The sequence below is a fragment of the Sphaerodactylus townsendi genome, linkage group LG04 (genome assembly GCF_021028975.2).
Source record: "Sphaerodactylus townsendi isolate TG3544 linkage group LG04, MPM_Stown_v2.3, whole genome shotgun sequence".
In the NCBI taxonomy this organism is placed as follows: domain Eukaryota; kingdom Metazoa; phylum Chordata; class Lepidosauria; order Squamata; family Sphaerodactylidae; genus Sphaerodactylus; species Sphaerodactylus townsendi.
Window position 1 is genome coordinate 75,263,332 of NC_059428.1, and position 23,688 is coordinate 75,287,019.

Genomic DNA, 23,688 nt, shown 5'->3' on the forward strand with positions numbered 1-23,688 from the left:
AGCTTATCACACACATTGCAGTTCATTTTTATCTCCAGCCACTCACTACCAAATTATATGTAACAACTATAATTATTTCCAGACAAGATATTTATGTAGTGAAGTATTGTGCAGCAAAGAAATTGCTGGGTAAAATGAACTATGGGTGGCTAGCATATTCAAAATAAGCAATCATACCACTGTATTATAACACAATATATTTATACTGGTGTTAATTGCCAAATGCCCATGTAGTCAAGAAAAGCATCTTTACTACCCCAATTCACTATATTATTCTATTTGTTTATTTTCTGTAGTTTCCATGGTAATTTCTAAATTTGCAAGTTGGAATGTAAATAGGGATACACTGAACACCATAGTGACTCTTTAGCAAAAGCTTGTGTAAAGTATATCTCACAGGAAGTGTCCCTTAAACATATGCCTTGGCCATGTCCATTCATTTGGTTTTTCTGGGAAGAAGTTATTACTTATATCAATTTTGTATTAGAATGTTCATTGATTTTTGAGAATGGTTATGTATTTTAAAACTAATTGCCCATCTCTTGGAGGCTAGCTGATGGCCAATGGAAAGAAACCCTCTGTGCTCTTACTACAGCTAAAAGACTCATATTCCAATACAGGAAAAATAGAAGTCCACCTCCAGTAAATCAATGAATTGACGATCTTAGAACTCTATCCATATTTGAATGCATGGCCAAGGCAATTGCACATAGACTTATTTTAGATTTTTGGAACCTATTCATAGAAACTTATGTGTACATCTGCCACCAGTCTTGTATACTTTATATCTGGTTGTATATTTACTAAAAATCCCAAAATGTCCACCTCATTTCAGCACTACGCAGAAACTTGGAGTCCCAGTTGCCAGCATGGTGCCATATTCTGCTTAATTGTAAATAAGTAAACAATGTGGTCAAAGGGGCACACCTCTAGCCCCCCCTTGCCATTCCCTTGCTTCTTAGTACCCCCCAAGCAATCCCACCATTCCCAGGGAGCAGTGCTGCCCACTTTGGAAAGCACAGGCCTAGGAACTTTCCCAAAAAGAGACCTTTAGGGAGCATATAAGTTTACACACTGCCAATCCTTTATTCAAAGCTTGTGTCCCCATTTGTAGCTGATGGTGAGCAGCTGGGGTTCAAAGAATCTATAGGACAGAGTGTGAATTGGACATACTTCTTTCCTGTGAGCAATTGTCTCCCTATCTCCTCAAAGCTGCCACAAATTCTGTATATCTTGATTAGTGTGTCAACAGAAATATAACATCTTGAGGATGTTATAACAAGCATTTTGGGGACGAAGTTTGTACAGCTGTCTCCCCCAGATGTGTTTGTACCATTTTATTTCTCTAAACCTGGGTTTTTCAAAAATTTCTAAAATAGCTATTTTTTTTCCTGAAGAGGGTTTGAAGATGTCTCCTGCTTGCCTGAAAATAAAAGCAGGCAGGAGATACTTCCTTCCTCCTGCCTCCTCTCCCCAGCTCCTACTTTCATTTTCACTGCAGTTTTGCTTGCCGTTTTCTGCCCTCTTCACGAGCCTCCTGCCTCTGCCATTTGATGAAGGTTTCCCATGGAGGTTTTCTCTGCTTGCAGTCCATCCAATGGCCATTGCACTGTAAAAATCAGATGAGTACAATTTGTTTTACCTGGGGATCCAGTGCAAGTGTTGTTTTCCCTCTTTTTTTGTTTTGAGGGAGCTATCTGTGAAGCTATGATGACACAACACAAAAATCTGCAATATGCATATATTTGAGTTGTTATAGCTTCGCAGACAGCTCACCCTAAACAAAAACAAAAAAAGGAAAAATGACACGTACTTGGGATCGCCAGGCAAAACAAACTGTATTCATCTACTTTTTATAGTGCAATGGCCATCGGATTTGCTGCAAGCAGAGGAAACCTTCACCAAATGGCAGAGGCACAGAGAATCTCTGCAGCAGCACACAAACTGACAAGAGCTACGTTGGACGGCAGGTGGGGGGAAAATGTTTTGGGTGTCAAGGCTTTTTTCGTCCATGCTGTGTGACCAAAAAAAAAAAAAAAGCCAAAATGGATCTTTTTAAAATGTCTACAGGACATTTTATTTCTGCTGTGTGAAAAAGACCTCTATTTCCTCAGTGGGTGGGGAGGGAAGAACTCCTGCCTTTCTCTCCATACTATTTACCTGAACCAAAACAGTATCAGCAGGGAGTTATTTGCATTAATTTTTGAGCTCCTTGTGCTCCATATGCATTTCCAAACTGATGTGAATAACTAACTCTTTTCTGGTGCTGTTTTGGCTTGGATAAATGTCATGGAGGGGAAGGCTCAGTGGTGGGATCCAAAAATTTTAGTAACAGGTTCCCATGGTGGTGGAATTCAAACTATGGCGTAGCGCCAATGGGGCTGGGCGGGGCACAACGGGGGCGTGGCCGGGCATTCCAGGGGCGGGGCATTCCTGGGTGGGGCTGTGGCAAGGACGCAGCCACTGCGCCAGTCCTTGGGTGGGAAATGAATGCACGCAGGCGCAGGTTGCCACGCACGCCGGTGCACCTCCTGCTAGACTGCTTCAAGTTCTGCATGCTACTGCTGAGATGTGGGGCGTAACTAAGGCAAAAATCACGTGGCAAAATCACCAATTAGTAACCCCCTCTCGGCACACACAAATAATTAGTAACCTACTCTCGGGAACCTGTGAGAACCTGCTGGATCCCACCTCTGGGAAGGCTCCTGCTTCTTCCCTCCCTCATCATAGTTCTAAGCAGAATTGTTCTTCTGTGGATGTTTAAAATACCTTTCCTCTCAGCTGCTATTGACTTCAGGGAAAAATGAGTCAGGTCTGGTGAACCCCAAGTTGTCTCTCCAAAGATGTAATGTGTGGTTGGGCCTTAGTTTGTCTCCCAAACTAGCTCCTATATCTATTACAACAATGTATGCAACTCTGTTAATGAACATTCACTTTTTTCATTATCATAGGGGAAGCTCATTTTGCAAAATGAAACAGATGGCACAGAACATGTCTTTTCCTTGACGGGAACTGCAACCAAACCTTTGGCACTGGATCATATTCTGATAGACTGCCCAGTGAGACAGATTACACAGAAGGTCATAATGGTGCCTAATTTTACTAAGAATGAACTGAGATACAAGGTAAAATTGTGAGGGCTTGTATGCAAGATTGTGAAGGAAATGTTATCGATTCAATACCATTGCTTCATAAGACAGGAAGAAATAGTTGCTGAATCAAACAAATAATATAACTTGAATAAGTTTGATTTTTGATATTGTTATATTCAGATTGGAAAACTTTTTAAAAAGAGAAGTGAAAAGTATTGTGTTTTTCACTGTTATGTAAGTTATTTTAAAATGATTTTAATTTACTGTAGTCTTAGAAAAGTATTACATTAATTGTGTTTTCTAAAAAATATTGTGAATTAATTTTTTTTGCTTTCAAAACAAAAAATATCATGTTAAGGATTTACAGGACTAAAAGCTAGAGTAGAGACCTTTTCCCAAAGATTTTTGAAATTCCTAAGAGAGCCTCCCGTTGGGTACCTAGAGAATGCTCAGAAGCACCTGCTTTCAGATATTTTTGTCTCTGAGACATCAGTTGGTATTCAAGAGATTTCAGTCCTCTAAAGGTAATATTACCTAAAGTATAGTATTTTAAAGGAGATAGTGTGTATGAAGGATCAAATGATATTCAAGCTATGTCAACCTTTCTAAAAGGAATAGTACCTAAAGTGTTGTCATGCTCATCAAATACTGCTGCGCATGGCTACTAGTTATTAATCTGCCTTGTGTCATAGGGTTTGATAATAGATCAGCTAGGTGTTTTCCAAATGTCTGTTGATTTGGAAGAAGTCCTTCAGCCTTCCTTTGGTTTGTTTGTTCATTTGTTAGGGAACTTTTGATTTGGGTTGCAGCTTCTTTCAACTGCCAGCTCAGATTTTGCTCCCTCTCTCATGTAGAACATTTTCCAGTTTGCTTCAACTAGGCATGCTCACAATTCTCACATGCTCATTATATTAAACTGTCCAGAGTTATAGTACTTATTCATCCTTGCACAGAAACATGTGGTATTTTGTAGATGGAGGTGGAAATGTTTTAACCCCTTAACATCACCTCCACACTCCATTTAGCAAGTTAGAAAATACCTTATGTAAATATATAAAACTAGCAGTAAAATCAATTTTAAAAGGCAATAAAATGAGCTTTAGGCAGGGTGAGGTGGAGAGGAAAAGCGCCAGTCAAGTTCCCCACCTGACTTCTCTACCACCCCCAACTCACCATTACCACTTTGAGTAGGATTGCGTTGGTGCAGATGTTTGGGATGGGGGGATGGGAACGTTTCTGGGTCCTGCAGGAGAGTGGCTTGCCACTGCTGTCTCATCGGCCCACCTAGGTTTTTAGGTGGGAGGAGGGTGTGCAGAGGAGTAGGAGGGCTGCTGGTAGGCCTTGGGGGGCATTAGTGGCTTGGAGTGGTGGTGGTGGGAACCAGGAGGCTGTTTGCAGGACCAGTGGTGCCCAGCTTGCTCCTGGGAAGGTAGGTGGGGGAGTGGATGCAATCTTGGCCACCAATGGATGAGTAGAACTCACTTTGTGAGTCCTGTGTACTGATTGGTGGGGGGTTTGTCATTGTGACATTCCATCCCTTAACAAATTATATGTTAGGATGTTATGTGTATATATAAAATGTGACCTTTAATCCTATATCTTCAGATTTGGCAGGTTGAAATTCAGATAGAATACCTATTAATATTTTTCTTTCATTGAGCCAATTTAAAACTTTTCTGTGAAAATTTGCTTGGTGGAAAATGTTTACAGCTAACAAACTATGATAATTTATAGCCATCTAAATATTTATTTGTACAATTAAGACATGGTAATTTGGTAATATTTTCCTTCAGGTTTTATATTGCAGTTAGTGTTCAGAGTTTTTTTTAAAAAATAATGTGATATATTAATCCATTAATTTAATAATTAAAACTTAATTAAAAGTTAATTATGTTATGCATTCATTACTCAGGCTACTAGCAATCTACGATCCATCTGATGGTACAGAATAAGCTGACACTTCTCATATGGTACCAGCTAACTGCTTGAAGGCTAATAGTTATTTTTCAGTAGAAATGTACAGAATTAAATATAAGTTAAAAAAACTTTACATCTTTGTGGGAGGTAAAATAAGATTTGTAAATGAAATACCAACAGTTATTAGGAAATAAAATTTTGAAGAATATTAAAGTAAGACGAAGAAAGATTTGGCCTGCATTCTCAATGTTGTTCACTTTCCTGCTATAGTATATAATTTTTTAAAATAAGGAGCAGTTCATACAATGGCTGTTCAGAAGATATGTTGGGATGTGGTGGTTTTAGTGTCATACCTTCTGTCCTTAACTTTTCATACATTTGGAATAAATTGTTAACAGAAGATATATGCATAGGCTCTTCCTGCATAATCACGAATCTTGCATTGCTAGGGTTCCCAGTCATGTGGATAAAGAAGAAGAGTTGGATTTATATTTCCCCTTTCTCTCCTGTAAGGAGACTCAAAGGGGCTTACAAACTCCTTTCCCTTCCCCCTGTGTTCCTCCCCTTTTCTCATAGAAGTATGGACTAGGTTAGCTGATGTTACCCAAAATGCTGCGGTCTGCCCGTTTTAGTGTGGAAAATTATTGAAGGGCACACCTGGCTTAACAAGAAATTGGGCAAGCTCAGAATCTTGATTGCCAGAGTTTAGAAAGAAAATCTGCAGGAGAACTGTGCACAAGTTTAACAGCTTTATTAAGAAAAGTAAAATAATAAACACACACACACAAATCACAGCAGCAGAGAATGCACTCAGTCCTAGGATATAGATTGTGTAGAGTGTACAGGTCTTGAATTGATAGGATTTTGTGAGGGAAGGATATATTTACCTTACCCTGAAGAGGGGGTCCAGAAAAGCAAAGTCCAGAGCCTGCACTGGGATCCAAGGATGCGGGGTAGATAGCAAAGGGCATGCAGGAGCAACTGAATGAAAGGCTGGCTCAGAAGTACTGGGTAATGAGTATTGTGTGAGGGGCTAATTTATAGGAAAGATTTGGCCCTCCAGCCATTCTAAGAGAGTTTAATCTTCCTGGACAAAGGAGGGTCCTTGTCTTCCTCAGGGAAGACAAAGAGGAACATTACATTCAAGTATTGGGTACTTAAATGGTTTGAGTACTTGGCTTGATTGGCTAAGCCCAGGAGTGTCTGAAAGTGGGGAAAGAGCTGATTCAATCACAGCTGTAAAACAATGGCAATAAGGTGGTTTTAGAGAAAAGTTAGAGGAAGATACTGAGATTATTATTGTGCTAGCAGGAACACCTTGGACCAGTCACATTAGCATACCCCACTAAATATTCTCACAGGACACAGTGTGTAACAGATTTCCCTCTGTGATACACCTCTGAAGATGCCAGCCACAGGCGAAATGTTTGGAACAAGATCCACCAGACCACGGCCACACAGCCCGGAGAACCCACCACAACCAGTTGAATCTGGCCGTGAAAGCCTTCGACAATACATTAAACAAGAACAGATTTAAAACGTTTTTAGCAACCTATGTTAGGAACCTCACTCTTACTGTACTGAAATTTAGCCATTCATTTACATATTCATTAATGGTCCCTAGTGATTTAGTCAGAACATTCTAAGTGGCAGGATCTTCTTAGGAGAGAATATTTGTAGCGCAAGGCTGAAAGGTTAATATTCTCTTGTTTATATGAGGACATACCTCAACTGAGAACATGGTAATTTTTTCATGCAATGCTTCTGAATAGTAAAACGCATTAATCTTATCTGAAGAGCTGTGATACTGACCATAGGGCAATTTGTTATCTAATACTGAATTATTACAATTTTAGCGCAGCATAAATACATTGTGGCAGCTATAAAATTAGATTCATATAATCAGAATTTAATAAAAGTAGTACATTATCACATCCTCTGGTGTTTCTGCTAGAAATATGTATGCTGCTTCATTTTGATTTTTTTACATAAACCTCTGACTATGGTGAGGTGAAGATACAAGTTAGTGGTACATAACCGAGCACCATATTTCTTCTCGTGTCTCTAGCATTTGATTTCCTGTCATTGGCTGTACCAAGCCCTCTGTTCTGTAGGTTAAACTTCTTCAGATCGGACCATTTATTCTCCTACATCCCTGTTCTCCTATTCTCAAATTGGTTACTTCTAATTATAATCTGGGTTGGGTGCTCCTGAACCCTATTTGGCATTTTGCAGTTTCACTTCCAAAATATCAAGTGGAATTCGAGTCAAAGGAGGGTTGCTGAAGTCCTCTGTGAGGGATGATAGAGGCTAGATAGAAGGACTTGCTGGGGTCCTGGAAAATCTCATGGAGGGTTAAAAGTTGAAGCCTCCCTCTAATACATATTTTACCCTCATACATAATGACCAGTCCTTTATATTTATGCACAGATTTCAATGACTTGGGACAGCAGCACAAGGAAGTTGGGATCAAAGTGCCTGACTACAAGTTACACACAAAATGTGAAAAGTAGCTACACTTAATCTAGACAATCTCTGCCAGATGGGAATTTGAAAATAGCATTGTGCAAGCAGAAAAAAGGGGATTAAAGACAAACATCGAGGAATGCAGGAGCCGTTTTGACTTTATTGCTTATCTCAGTTTAATCTCTTTGCATAGTGACTTATTTTGTCTATAAAATGGGATGTGGTAAAGTAAGGAAATTAGCTGCTAACCAAGAGTTTTCAAAATTCCCAACAGGCAGTGCTGGGCTACATGTGGCTACATTTCATTGAAATTGGACATACTTTGTAAATTCTGTGTTCAGAGCTTCCAGCATTTTAAAAAATGTAATTCTCAGTAGTGTTTCCAGCTGTTGGCTGGCAACCACTGGCAGTGGGAAAGGAGGGGGAGAGGGAAATAGAGGAGGAGAAGGAGGCAGAGGAAGAGGATGGGAGCATAAGACAGTTTATAAAGTCCTTTCCATTTCTCTCCCCACAGCACACACCCTGTGAGATAGGTGGGGCTGAGAGAGTTTGGAAGAGCTATAAGTAATCCAAGGTCACCTGGCAGGCTTCATGTGTAGGAGCAGGGAAACAAATCCAGTGTTACAGGTAAAAGTCCTCCACTCATATGTGGGAGTGGGGAATCATTTCAGGATACAGTTCTCCATATGAGTCCACTGCTCCTAATCCCTACACCACAGCAGATGTCACTTCTGGCAAATACCCAGATTTGGGCAAAACTCAATGATTTTTACTGGCTTTCATTCACACCCACACACCCACACCCACACCCTCTGGTAGATGTGGGCAATGAAGAGGGAGTACAAGAGGTCTCCCTAAATCTCAAGCATGTAAGAACTTAATTTCAGGTTGGGATCATGGCAAGTAGGGAAATAGCATCTCAACTTCCTGCACCTCATGCCATTTCCCCTAACCTGAAACAGCCCTAGGAAGCTGATTCATACCACACTGGGTTAAATTTAAGTCTAATCTAGAAGAGCGCATAGGGGATCCCTAGGGTCATTTAAAGCTTAGAAGATAACATGAGGCTTAATACCCTCCCTGTGGGCTCTTTGCACCTGATCTGAATCAAGCCCCTGTGTACCTGGGAATTAACTTCAGAAAATCAATTGGAGCTCTGAATGCAGAACTAGAGGATGTCAGGGTTGGCTCCAGCTGCCCTTGAATACTAGCTTTGTTCTTAGCTTCTGGTCAGATAGCTTTGGATGCAAGGCTTAAGCCCTTGCTCTGGGTCTTCTGGATCTGCATAATTCTTGGCCAGACTCCCAGTACTCTTGGATATTTTATCCTTGTTTTTTCCCCTAGATTTCTTTACCAAGCCCTGTCTGCTTCCTGAGTGCAACTTCATGGTTCTGTGTGTTGTAGGATGTATTTTTTGCAACATTCATTTCCTGAACAAATCCAAGCATGGGCAGAAAGCCTTTCCTGTGAAAACCAGTTGAATATGTGATGCCTCTGGTTTCTTGGTCATGATGGAAATAATTACACCTCGTATTCCAAGACAAATTCTGGCATGTAAAATATTTTGTGAAATAGCCCTGGGCTACTCATTCTATTCAAATTAATATATTGTTTGCCCCCTCTCCATATCTATTTTATGCCTTATGCCATGCTACTCCATCAACATTTACCATTTCCCCTTTTTGTCTTTCCAACTAATGTGTTTTTCTTAAAGCTTCCCCTCAAGGTCTGTTTCTTCAATAATTTTTTCCTGAAATATTTTGTACCTTTGTACCTTTCCCCTGCTTACTGGTTCTCTCCTAATTTATTGTTGCTCTTTTTGGCACTCTTTGATTTCTCCTTTAATCCATGTCTTGTCCATCTAAGTAGTAGTACACATATTCATTGGCCTGAGCATGGTGTTTTCTGTGTATGACTGTGAGAACATAGCTTTTTTACATCATTCTTCTGCATCACACATGCAGTGCTTCACACAGAGACAGCTTGACAAAAAGTTATGTGTTAGGATTCAATTATTTCCAATGCTATCCTAAGTAGATTTACTCAGACTAGGATTTACACCCATGACAGTGTTCTTGGGATTGCACTGTTAGCTCCTTAACCTGGCACACACTGTTTGCTAATTCAGTTTAACAGTACTATTAAATTATTCTTCTGTTACATGTTACCCATTTAGCAACATTTTTGCTGCAATTCTACCCTCATGCCTATTTAGTCCAAATTTGGTCCAAATTTGATGTTCATGAAAAGCAGTCCTCTAATCTGGAGGAACTGGTTTTGATTCCCTGCTCTGCCGCTTGAGCTGTGGAGGCTTATCTGGGGAATTCAGATTATCCTGTACACTCCCACACATGTCAGCTGGATGACCTTGGGCTAGTCACAGTTCTTCTGAGTTCTCTCAGCCCCACCTACCTCACAGGGTGTTTGTTGTGAGGGGGGAAGGGAAAGGAGATTGTACGTCCCTTTGAGTCTCCTATAGGAGATAAAGGGGGGATAAAAATCCAAACTCTTCTTTTCTTCTTCTATCCTAGGAGAATTTTTTTTAATCAGTATTGATAATTGTTTAGATCAGGGGTCTGCAACCTGCGGCTCTCCAGATGTTCATGGACTACAAATCCCATCAGCCCCTGCCAGGTTGCAGACTCCTGGTTTAGATGGATTATAAATTCTAACATATTAGAAAAGCTTTGCAGTACAGTGTTCATAACCAAAATATCTGGTAAACTATTTTTACATTTCCTGAAGCAAATTTGCCTCTTTCCTGATGCAACTGCCATCTTGCTGTTTGTTAGTGATGAGAAGGTTGCCTGTTGTCAACAGCTGTTCTTGGTTGAGCCTGGGTGAATTTGGCTGCTTTCCTTATTGCAGTCTGCTGGAAGAAGCAGGTTCCCATGTCTCTTGTCAATGACTGTGAAATGTTGAGAGAATATGAACGAATAATCAATCAACCAAATTGCCAAGTTGTATTTATTGCTGCTAATATACATGGTGGTGTCTTAATAGAGGGCAACAGACTTTGTTCTCTTTTTCCTTCATTTTGTAATACTACTCAGTCCTACCTTAGCCCATTTTCATCTACTGAATCTCATTGCTAACTAAACCTACTGCCATACAGTCGTAACAGAGAAGGCAAATGGGTGTCTTGAGGTCTGCCTTGCAGCAGGACTGATTTGATGAAGAGGTAACTCTTCTGATACTGTTGGCTAAATCCAGTACAATAAATTCAGTACAGTGAAAGTTGTGTATTCAGTATGCAGACCATACATAGTACGTGGCAATGTGCAATCTTTAGGAAAAGACAGATTTATACTACAAATAACTCAAAAGGAAGAACAAGGGGGAACACTATATTTTTTAAAAATTACAGAGATATATCACATGCACTTGCTTATTAGCAAAGGGTAAAATAGTGGTAGATCACCTGTTTGATTGCCATCCTCCCAAGATAATCCTTGTGCTGGCTGTTGTTTTATAGCCATTAGAGTTGTTTACCTCTCTACTGAAGGCAGTGAATTCCACCCCAGGCCAGTAGCACCTGTCTTCCCAAACACGGGTGAGATAGTTCTGCTTAATCTATCTGTTCCCACCTTCTATCTTATTTAAGGTATGTGCAATCCAGTATAGTCTCCACTCCAAAATAATGATTAATTATAATTACATGTCCCCAAATACTGTCTTGATGGCCTCCATCTTTTCATGCAGGTGTTCGTATTCATATATAACCAGTTGGTGTCTTTTAAAATTATCCATGAATTTGCTATGGCACGAACCCTGACTTCTGCTAATATTTTGGATAAGATGGGTACTTAAAAATTATGAATGCTGTTTGTTTTAATAACAAATCTGACACTTTGGTCTGAACAGTTGCTATGAATAACGAAAAAGAAATTTCCCTTTTTAGGTTTTGTACTATTGATCTTATATTTATCACCAGTGATTTCTAGCTTGATGTGGGTCAGACCCACAGTTACTGGAATTTGTATTAATTGGCTGAAATCTTTCTTTCATTTGTACTGGGCAATGAATGCTCTTGCTTGCATTGCTAGGCCTTTTAACTGCATTTTTTTTTGGGGGGGGAGTAAATATTTACAACATACTTTCTTCAAATATTTACAACATACTTTCTACCCCTTAGGTGACCCATTTCAGGCATCTAATGAAGCAGGTTGTGCCTTTGGCTCATTGAAGTTAATGCTATAAAAATTATTTATTGACTAGCTACCCCCAGGCTTAATCCCCAAGAAAGTGTGCAGCAGCCAGGACAGGAGCATAAGGAGCTTGTAGAAGGACTGGGAAAGTGGTCTCAGCACCCTGATGAAGGTGAAGGTGGATGACAGATGAACTGGCTAAGCTACCAGATGGCAATTAACTACTGGATTGGGGATTGTAAAAGAGTCAAATAATTCAAGGGCAACCTATACATTTTTGATGTGTTGATTTAACTGTGGCTGTGCAGACTGCAGACAGAATATCATACCCCACCAGAGGTGGGCATGAGGCCCCTGACCCTGGTTGTTTCACAACACCTCTGGCCACCACTGCCACCAGTTTGTTCAACAGGTACCACCATCCCTCCAAGCTACAAGCCTAATCCTTTAGGAAGGACTGCAACACCATCCATGGTAGGAGGCACCCCAATTCCTGGGTGAAACCTTCCCCCACTAGTAACACCTCCATTTTTTTATGATTAAGTTTCAGTTGAGTCAAGATAATTTCTTATGCAAGTTGCATAAAAATAAAGAATGGTTAATTGTAATGAACTACAATGTAATGAACTTTATCACTATGTATTGTGATAAATGTCCTATATAAGCAACAATTTTCTTTTGTAAACAAAACCAGCCTATAGCATCATGCACACAAAGGTCTTTCATTTGTCCAGGTTGAGGTAATGTCCTAGCTGTGGCACTTGGAACTGACTGAATGTGTATTACTTAGTTTGTTGTCTCCATATATGCTAGATAATTTCTCTGTTGGAGCAATCTACTAATGCTAAAAAATAAGAATACAACACTGCTTAACATTTGGCTACTTTTCAACAAATTCTGAAGTGGCATATGAGTTAATGGTTGTAAATAATTTAAAAACATGAAAGGAATCTAGGGTAACTAAACAAAATTCCATAAATACAATAGTAGCAGCAATTTTTAAAAGTTGGGCAACTAAGGTTTAAAAAACACCAACTGCATACTATCTTAAATAATAGCATTTAATATGTCGGCGAAATCTGAAAGAAGGAGTACAAATGGAAGGGTGTTCAACAGGTTTGGATTTCACCATCAAAATGCTGTGCTTTGTATGAGGCCAGTGCTGTATCCCTCAGTCATGGAAGTAATCTATGGCTGATTTTCCACTGTCAAATTGCCCCATTGTTAGCATGGAGAATACTCCGGTGCAGCCAGGAGTTCTCCACGGCTCCCAGTGCTGCAGCTTGTCTGCCACGTTGTTGCCCCAATGCCCCCACAGCATTGGCTTTGCTCTGCAAATTTCAAGAACTGCCAACTTTGAGGTTCTTTTGAAATGCCCCTTTGTTGCTCTAGTGGCTTCTCGGTAGCAGAACCGTGGTCATAAGCGTATGTCTGGAAATTCTTTAATAGCATAGTGAATCACCAGCTTTTTTGTATTTATGGTGATGGTCTCAGGTACTGGTTTAGCCCAAAATTCAGGGATTTCACTAACTACAGTTAATCTTCAAACCACAATTAATCATTTAAAATGAGTCCAAAACCAGTTGATTAGACACTGTCAAACTGTGCTTAAAAAGCCACACTTTTAAAAGATAGTATAATAACAATAATAAAAAAGAATCAAGTGATTCCTTTTGCTAACATTTGTAGTTCCTACTCTTTTCCCTTCTCTTTAGAATTATAGGTAGCAGTGGCATATCTACAGAAAATGGAGTCTGGGGCAAGAACTGATTTTGTCCCCTTCTGTGAGCATCCGGCTGGCGAGCGGTCTGTGTGGCTGCCTGGCCTGTTATGGCCCCTGATACCCCCAGAGTAATATTAGTAAATATATTTTACTTTAAAACATATTGGCAAAAGCCAGGTGGAAAAACACTCCTCTGGGTGTAGGTAGCCGCATGGTCACTTGACCACAAGCTAAAGGTCAAAACTGCCTTAACAAAAGCTGAGTTAAGATAATGAGTTACTCCTGGCAACCTGGAGGTCTCATTTGAGTTAATAGCATGCTTGATTACCACACCTTGCTATAGGAACTGTTAAAGACAAAGGATATGGAAAGTCACCCTGTCAGCAGATACTGTATTCTCTATCTCTCTCAGAAACACAGGTCAGCAGCAAATACTTACTGCTCTGCATTTCCCCCTTCTTTTGTAATGGTTCTCCTAAAAGCCCCTTACCTCTCCCAGGTCCAAAGGTCTCAGCCAAAATCTGAATATCTTGGGCAGTGACCCAACAGGGTTAATCTGCATGGGAGTATTGCAGCCCTCCCTCATTTAGCTTAACAATGTAATTCTGGCCCTATTGTCATGGGGTTAGCACTAGGTGAGCTGACTCACTGAGGTCAGCACCCCAAATCCAGCACAGATGTTGCAGAAATGAAACTTACTCTGATTGGTTCCCTTTCCCGCCAAAGAACGATCTACCCTATAAAGGTTTAGTTCACCTGGAGCACCTTGCTCATTATTAGCCTGTACCTCCCTTGGTCTGGTCAGTGTTGAGACACGATATTGTCTTCACCGGGTTTCTGTGCTGGCGTGGAATCCCTGCCTTCTACTTCGTCTACTCTTAAGAATCGTTAGGTAACGTATTACCCTGCAAACCCCCATTCCCTCTCTATCCTCCCATCTATCTTTCAAACCTTTTTATATACTAGAACTTGAATGTGTGTGCTCTTGTGCCTTACTGTATGTTTGTATTTTTGAATTAAATTCATATAAAACGTTTAAACTCAATTGGACTCTTGCGTTCCTCTGTGGAATATTCTTTGCCAGAATCCCTTTCCCGTATTATACAGTCCCAAAGATCCCCTCGGCCAACCTCTCGCTGCCAACGTGAGTTTTTATTCCCCTGTGCTACTTAAAAACCTAAAAGTTGGCAGAACATGTGTTTAGATGGACAAAATCTAGATGACAGGTGGACCCTCTTTCTAGCAGGTGCCGTGTGCATAATTAGGGCTGTGTGCACAACTGTGTACCGTGTGCAAAGACAGATAAGACACCTGATTGGCACCTCAATTGTATATAGTAAGCACAGACAACAGGGTGATGCATGCCTGGAAACACCTGTGGTCTGGCGGAGCACTTTGACAGTAGTTAGCAATAAACAGAACTGCACTGGTGACTGTGTCTTTCGGTTCTTGTTTGCATTGCATCCTGCAAGGTGGTCTACTCACGAGTAAGCTGCTGCTTCAACAAAAGTGTGCTGTTGCACTCTTAGCAGCTGGTGGAGAATCCCTTTCCTAAAACCCCTTCCCTGTTAAGGCCGTAACAGGCCCTTCCTGTACTCCACAAAGAGGAGAACTGAAGCCTCCTTTCCCCACTCGCCCAGCCCCCACTCACCAGTACTGTTCTGCCGAGGAAAGAGGGGGGGGGGTTGAGAAAAAAGAGGAAGAGAAAGAGTGGGGGGGGGAGGAAAAGGCACACCCAGCCCTTACCGTACTCCCAGACAGAGGGGAACAGGAGCCTCGAGAGAGCCAAGGCAGCCATCCACCTGCTGTATTTTCTGGACTCCATGGCTGGTGGTGGGCGGTATGGTGAGATGTCTGGGTGGTGTCTGGGAGAATTCTGGCAGGCAGCTCCTCCTGGCTGGTAGCCTTTCTCACCTGGCCCCCACTTGCCCTTCTGGCCTGTGTGGGAGGAGGGGACAGCCAAATGCCCCCCAGGTGACCTGGGTGAATGGTTCCCAGGTCACAAGATCCTTCTCACCCCCACCCCAAATATGCCCCTATTTCAATAGTGTTTGAACTTAAATAGCTTAAATATGTTTGAGATCAGGCTTTGGATATGTTTATGTGATCCTACCTGCCTGTGTGATCTGAAAGCTTTAGTTATATCCATTGTTGTAAAGTATTGCATATCCTTTATTCGGTGAAGCAACCTATTTATGAATAGACTGAAGAACAGAATTGTCCTGAATATCTCTATAGTGCAAGTTACTTCTTTTCATTTTAAAAGAAATCTAGTCATTTGTAAATGTTCAAGATGAATAAAGAGTTCTTTTTAAAGAAGGATTAGTATCTGAAAACAACACCTGATGTATTGTCAAAGGCTTTCATGGCCAGAATCACTGGAGTGCTGTGTGGTTTCCGGGCTGTATGGCCATGTTCTAGCAGCATTCTCTCCTGATGTTTCGCCTGCATCTGTAGCGGCATCTTCAGAGGATCTGATGTAGGAAAGGAAAGCAAGTGGAGTATATATACTGTGAGGTCAATAGGTGAGGCCATCTGAATAGAAGTAGCTTGGCATGTGAAGAAACATAACCTACAAACAATCTACAGACCCACTAAGAAAATTCAACAAATACTACGTTCAGCAAAGGATAAGAGGGATCCTCTAGCTACTGCAGAAGTCTACCACATACCATGTAACTGTGGACAAGTCTACATAGGAACCACCAAATGCAGCGGTCAGACAAGAATCAAAGAACATGAATGGCACTGCAGACTATTTCAGCCAGAAAAATCAGCAATAGCAGAACACAAGATAAACCAGCCTGGACACAGAATATTATTTGAAAACACAGAAATTCTGGACCACTCTGACAACCACTACATCAGACTACACAAAGGAGCTATTGAAATCCATAAGCCCATGGACCATTTCAACAGGAAGGAATAAACCATGAAAATGAACAGAATTTGGCTGCCAGTGTTGAAAAACACTAGAATCAAGACAGTGACTAATCAGCTCCACACAAACACAGGACAACTATAGATAATAGCAATCAAAGGGAACAAAGGCCAGGTTACTTCTATTCAGATGCATTCACCTATTGACCTTGCTATCTTCATTGCGACTCACATGCTACAGACTTCATTGTTACTCACATGCCAAGCTACTTCTATTCAGATGGCCTCACCTATTGACCTCACAGTATATATACTCCACTTGCTTTCCTTTCCTACATCAGATCCTCTGAAGATGCCGCCATAGATGCAGGCGAAACGTCAGGAGAGAATGCTGCTAGAACACGGCCATACAGCCCGGAAACCACACAGCACAACACCTGATGTTTATACTTAATGAAAGACAGCTTAATGAACTGCAAAAAGCAGTGGTCCTGATTTTGCAGCTTTACTTGGATAATGTTGGTCAGGGAGTTAATATATCTAACTTGATTAATAGTACCAAATTTTTAATCTGATACATTTGAAAGGACACAGAAAGCATTTCCTTCATTCTATAGTCAATTAGGCACTGCAGGAAAGATTAAGAGAAATGAAATGTTTGTACTTCATCTTAATCCTGGAGCTACATTTTTAGCATCATCTTTAGCATTTTCAAGGTTGTTTCGCTTTTTATTTTGTTTATCTTTTTGTCATGCTAGGTGTCTTCAGATCTCTTGATAGTAAGTGGTGATCCAACTCTTACTGTAGAACCTGGTGACATAGCTGCTTATACTCTGAATATATATCCATGGAAACGTGGAGAAATTCAAGGTGTGATTTGATTTTAATTTAGCACTGCACTATAAGTATTGCATAATTACCTTGTGATTCTTCAAGGTGCAGATAAACGCTGATGAAGTTACCTCACTCTCACCTCTATTTTGTCAAAGCATCAATCAGGAAAGCTTTTTCCCTATAGAAGTCTTCCTTAACAATATATATTTAAATTACTTCAATTTAGATTGCTTATAATCTAGTTTTAGGCCTCCTATGCCAATCTACCTTTGGTTGCAAGCCAGCAAACGTATTTATGCTCATGAGGGTACAATATTCATAGTCAGAATTTCCTGTATTGTTTTTACCATAGCAATTTTCACAGCCAAAGAGGCAAGCTGTTATTTAAATTACTGAAACTTACCATGCTGTCAGCTGAAGCTGCAGCAAAACTGGTATAGAGAACTCTGACCATTTTCCTATAGGAACTCCTAGTTTTCTCACAATACCTATGCCCCTGAACAAAATGAATAAAGCAGCCTTTATCTGCCCCATTCAGATATCTAAGAGTTCTTTATTGTATCTTTGGATATGAGGAAAACTATTTCCAGGATTTTTTCCAGGACAAACATTGACTTACTGGTATTACAGACCTGACATTCTTACCGGCTTATAATTCTTACCGGCTGGCAACTGGCTTGTTTGAAAGACCTGACATTTTTACCAGCTTACAATAATCGCTCAATGAGCAATTCTTTAGTTTTGCTGTGGAGCACAACTGGGGCTGAGTGAATGGCTGTGGCTGTCAGCCTCTTTAAACAGACGATTGCTCATTGAGCGATGCTCATATTACCCACTCCCTGTCTCCCATTCTCAGAGGCACTGGGGGGATAGGGGCCATTCCATGGCCCAGAGTGGTCGGCCCTGCACAGCTTTGCAGGCAAGCAGGGACGAGGCAGCGGGGAAGGGAACCACGGATGCTCCTCCATGCGTTCATGCGTTCTTGGCAGCTGCTCAGCTGCTCAAATGAGCATGTGCGAATGGTCCCGGGGCTCCACTAAAGTTAAGTACCCCCGTGGGACCCTGCCTCCCTGGCCTGTGCGGAAGGGGCCCTGTTCTGTATTCTCTAATTTTTCCTGATTTCCCATGGAACTATGGGAATGGAGTGGTGGGATAGCTAGAATGTGTGCGGTAGGTTTATTTTGAATTCAACTGAAAATGACATAGGCCTCTTAAGTGAGACTCAGTTGCCAAATGTTCAACTATTAAACGTGTTTGCCACAAAATTTGCAGTATCCCTGTGTAATACTATCAGTCCATCTCCATTTTTTAACTCCAGAGAAGAATCCTTGATTTTCCATTTCCAAAATAATTTCATATTCCTTAAATTTCATTATGAGATTTCCAAGTGCTATTATTTTCTGTTGCAAAGGACAAAGAGATTTGTTTTCACAGAATTCTCTGAGCAGAAAAAATATACTTCCAAAATAGAAACCTTCATTGATGTTAGTCATGGTTCATATCAGTACATCTGTAATTCTGAACAATGGTTAAGCCCTAGATGAAAAGAGGATGTAATTTGCACGGGAGGAGGAGGAGATGTGTGAGCCTGCTAGTTCAAAATACATCACTACAGTAAATCAAGTGATACAGTCATGATTATGAAATTAGCCGTGATGCCTGCATAACAGATCACAATGTCATTTTTCTAAAAAAAATTGGAATGTCATGTTCTCAACTTTTCATTTTCTACTAAAAGTTCCTTCGACCCTCATCCTTAGTGGGGGACCACAGAATTTTCTGCATAATATATTTTTGAACAAGCATCTTTCCTTTTCTGCACAATATAGTAGGTAAAAGGTAAAGGTTTCCTGTGCAAGCAGCAGGTCATTACTGACCCATGGGGTGACATCACATAAGGTGGCCAGTGTCAACATGTAGTTAGAATTAAAATTCTGAATTGTGTCTGATATTTAAGGTTTTCCAAACATTGATATCACAGCATCAGTTCATTTTATGAAACAAATGCCTCATTTAATAGAACATCTGGTAACTATTTGCTTTAGGTATAATTTCATTTGTTGCTGAAGATGGAGAGCAGCAGCAGTGTCAACTTAACAACTTACTGGAGAAGACAGATGGCAAACAGGAATTACAAACAGTCAATGCAGCAAACACTGGTTGGTTTATTATTATGGGTAATTTCATTATCAGTCTATATAAATGTCCCATCATAATTCATTTTTCAATGAAATGCATATTTTATATGCTAAGCCATGTTCCTCTCTGAATAATGCATACTGCTTGGGTATAGAACAGTTTATTTTTTTGTGAAGATATTTATTTAGTTTCAGATTTGGTTTGGCTTCTCTCCTTTTGTACCACAACAAATACGTCACAAATCAGGCTCAATGTTTCAATAAAGTTTTTAACATAAACCTATATACATTACAAAAACATTCCTTATATTTGTTTCAACAAGAACTCAAACATCAATATATTGTATTCAGGAATCCAGTTCCAAGTCATACAAATGCCACTTTTTCTAGTTCTGTCCAAGAATTCTCCTTGCAATATTTGTAAGTTCAAAATTCCATTCAGAAATATTTGTAATCCATTCAGAAATTGGGTTGGTATTGGCAAACCATGCTTCATACGTAGTGACTTCGTAAAAGATGGGTAAGAGATCTAACACCTTTGTATACAGGCATCGGTTTCCCAAAAATGATTTAACACCAAGATTGCAGCAAAGAAATTACAATTTTTTAAGGAAATCAAAATAAAAACTACTCACACAGATTTAAAAGGCCTAAGAAATAAAAGGAATTAGCAGTACCAGGAATAGGTTAGCAGGGCCAGAGCGACGGGGAACTGCGCCCGGGGCACACATGCACTCTGCACCCCTGCTATGCCCTTGCCTCACCCTGGAATGCCCCCACCATGGCCCTGCACCAGCGCACGCCTGGTGCATCACGCACCCCTCCGTCCCCTTGGCGTTATGCCCCTGCAGATTAGGATATTGGGAGGGTGATAATTAACATTCCGGAAGTGAAGAGGTCTGAGAGAGAAATGATCAGCCTTTCTCAGAGAGCAACACTGAGCACAGAGAGGTAGTCCAAGAACAAAGGGCTTGAAACAAAGGATTTGTTGATAACTTAAAATTCATTTTTTTCTTTTTTCTTTAATTGGTGTAGGGCAAAAGCACTTCAAAGTGTGGTTTACACTGGAGATAAATAGCATAGCAGCAACACCAGAAAAAACTCTGGATGTGGAATGTGCAGCTCTGGTAAGATTTATGTATGTATGTACATTTTGTATGTAAGTATGTATTTATGTATTTTTAATATTTTATGGTTTTTGTGTGGCTGAACAGTAGCAAACAGCCAAGCCAAGTTGAGTCATGCAGGTCAGGCAGTGTCAAGTTATCCAGAGGTTGCTTTCAGGCTTTGGGTTGTCAATCTTCAGGTGAGAGCTACAGATCTCCCAGAAAGAATTATAATGGAACTTCCGGCAACAGAGACCAGTACCTTGGAGAAAAATGGCTGCTTTGGAAGGTACCTGGCTCAGTTCCACAGGGCTTGCAAGACTGAGAAGTCTATCTGAAGAGGTGGTTTTATGTTTGCAAGTCTGCAAGTCTGAATATTCATTTTTCAGAGTGGTTAATCTTTTGCACCAATACATGGGGTAAGGGATCATCTTGCCATTATTTCTGCCTCGATGTCATACCAGGTAAATGCTAATCGGCTAGCTGGTAGTAATGGGTTCATCTTCGAAACTTAGGTTAACAGCAGTAAATGGCATTTGTCACTGCCAATCAGATCCTTGCAAGCTAGCAGAACACAACACTCCCAGCCAATAACCTTTGGAGACAAGTTGCAGAGAACTGCCATCATCCTTTGGTTCCTCATTTGTGGAGGTGGGGCCCTTTCCCCCTCTGAAAGTACGACAGCTTGTTCAAGGCTCATAGAATTGAAACTATTGTTCCAATTTATTTTAACTTTTGTCGTCTTGTGAAGAAAGCCAGCAAAATGCAGCTTCTTTTAGCTACCCCCTGCACTTCTCCCCCTTTTTGTTTCCTCTTACTCATTGCTGGTTGCCACCATCATTAGGCATGAGCAATTGGTTGTGCCCTGGAACAAGCAGCATATGCAGGAATCTGGTAGCTAGCTTTTCATTTTCAGTTTAGGGCCAGACCAGCAGATGAGGCAGCCTTTTAAAATAATCTTTACATGTCCAGGCACAAACACATGCTTTTCATAATTCATCCTTGGCTCTTCATAATTTATTTGAGGCAAACTAGGGCAATTTAAAAATCACAAATAAATATGTGGAGATGAAAAGACTGGATGGGAGTGAGAAAAGTAGTTTTCCCTGTTCTTCTCTGGCAGTGGGGTGAATTGAGGCAAATGACCAAAACAGACCTGACTCCTTTGTTGGCAACTTCAGCTGAAAGATCATAAATTTCAAGCATCTTGAGGCAATGAGTGGAAAGCATATCCTGCCTTTGCTCCAAGCTGCCACCCACTGATGAGGGAATGGAGAGGAAGGCACCTTTGGAGAACTCTTCTCAGCTGAGTGGTGGCAGCGAGAGATCTGAAGTCGCAGAGGAGAAGGGAAAAGAAGCAGAAGCAGCAGCAGCAGCAGCAGCAGCAGCAGCAGCAGCAGCAAAAAAAAAGACAGCCTTTCCTTCCCCCTGGTGCCTTTTGCTCCCTCTTGCTACTCTTCCCTCCTCCTCTTTAACCACCTAGTATGCAAATTGCAGTGTAGAAGGCTGATCATGTTAAGAGTAGTCCTGAGTAGATGTTAAAGAGCATATACATTGTATACGCGTAGAGGTTAGTGGGATCATTGATTCCAGCCTCATTCTCAATGTCTGCACACTCAGCCAAAGTTTCTTTTCAGTGAACCTTACCTATGTCCATGTCTATGTATATAAATTTGCTACAGGTGTTCAGCTAAATGTGTGAATGTTTCATACACTTGTTTAAACCATCAAACTCCAGGGAAACAAATTCCAATCTGTAAAATAAGCTCGGAACCAAAAGGTTGAAAGAAAAGGGAAAAATGAAAATATAACATATACTTTTTATTACACAGTCCCTAATAACTACAATTTCTTTAAAAGAATGACTTATTAAGTGCTGTGTAATAAAAAGTATATTTTATAGTTTTTCTTTTCTCTTACACATTTGTTTATACATAAGGCTTGCTGAAGACTTTTGGCTGGGGAGGGGCTGTGACTCAATGGTAGAACTTTTACTGTTTATATAGACAGTCAGAGATTCACTCCCTAGCCTCTCCGGGTATAAAGGGATCAGGTGGTATGAAGAATCTCCACCTGAGATCCTGGAAACCTGGTCTCAGGCAGAGTAGACAGTACTGGCCTTGATGGACTTATGATCTGATTCAGTATAAGGCATCTTCATGTGTTCAAGTGAAGGTCAGGGGTGAGCTGTAGATACAGTGGTGGGATTCAAACAATTTAACAACTGTTTGGTTCTGGTGGGTTTTCCGGGCTGTGTGGCTGTGGTCTGGTGGATCTTGTTCTTAATGTTTCGCCTGCATTTGTGGCTGGCATCTTCACAAATGCAGGCGAAATGTTAGGAACAAGATCCACCAGACCACAGCCACATAGCCTGGAAAACCCACCAGAACATGTTGAATCTGGCCAAGAAAGCCTTCGATAACAACTGTTTGTTTACAACCATCATTTTAACAACTGGTTCTACTGAAGTGGTGCGAACCTGCTGAATCCTACCACTGGGCAGATACAGTCCCACTCTCCTATATACCTATAGAATGTACATACTTTTAAACCTCTGCACAAAGATTTTGTTATATCCAGACATTTGAAGGGTTCAGTGTGGCATACATGCAACAGAACTTAAGGACTTCTGTCTCTGGAATTAGTAATTAATTTTTTTTGAGATACGTGTAACAGATTTTATAGTACTATGCATACAAGATCCATTCTTACTCTCTACCAAGTTGTATTTCTTCTCCAAGTCGACTGAGTTGAGTTTATGATTACAGAAGAATGTTAAATAACGTTGTTTGCCACTTAAAGCTGTTTTTGCAGAGTGTCTGCTCAATTCATAATGGTCTGCCAAATTTTAGAGAAAAAGGAAAAAAAATGTTATAGTGTGATAGTTTCAGGCATAGAAGACTGGACTGAAGTAAAGGCCTTGTTATTTATTTATTTATTTATTTATTTATTTATTTATTTATTTATTTATTTATTTATTTATTTATATATTCGGTTTATAGACCGCCCTCCCCCTAAGGGCTCAGGGCGGTGAACAACATGGATAGAGCACAATATATCAAATTGAATTAAAATTCATTAAATTAATTAATACAAGCTCTAAAGATAAAATATAAACCTTCCCCATTAAAACGCAGCATTAAAATAATAATATGAGATGGCATCCACTGTTCTCCCTCAACCCCAAGAGGGCGGCAGGGTTTAGTGATGTTATCAGAAGAGGGGGGGAACAAAGGGGAAGGAGGGGGCCCTCATCAACGGCTGGCCTCCCCAAAGGCCTGGCGGAACAGTTCAGTCTTACAGGCCCTGCGGAACTCAGCAAGGTCCCGCAGGGCCCGGACAGGTGGCGGTAAAGCGTTCCACCAGGCTGGGGCCAGAGCTGTG

The 23,688-nt window shown here is 40.6% G+C and overlaps 1 protein-coding gene across 1 annotated transcript in view; it reads left to right on the forward strand.

Annotated features, from left to right (window-relative positions):
* CFAP47 (cilia and flagella associated protein 47) overlaps positions 1-23,688 on the forward strand; it is a 290,800-nt gene that overhangs the window by 171,395 nt on the left and 95,717 nt on the right. The window contains exons 42-45 of the mRNA XM_048494089.1: positions 2,952-3,125; positions 16,985-17,096; positions 19,106-19,219; positions 20,234-20,325. Coding sequence (XP_048350046.1) covers positions 2,952-3,125; positions 16,985-17,096; positions 19,106-19,219; positions 20,234-20,325 — 492 coding nt within the window. The remainder of the gene's footprint in view (positions 1-2,951; positions 3,126-16,984; positions 17,097-19,105; positions 19,220-20,233; positions 20,326-23,688) is intronic.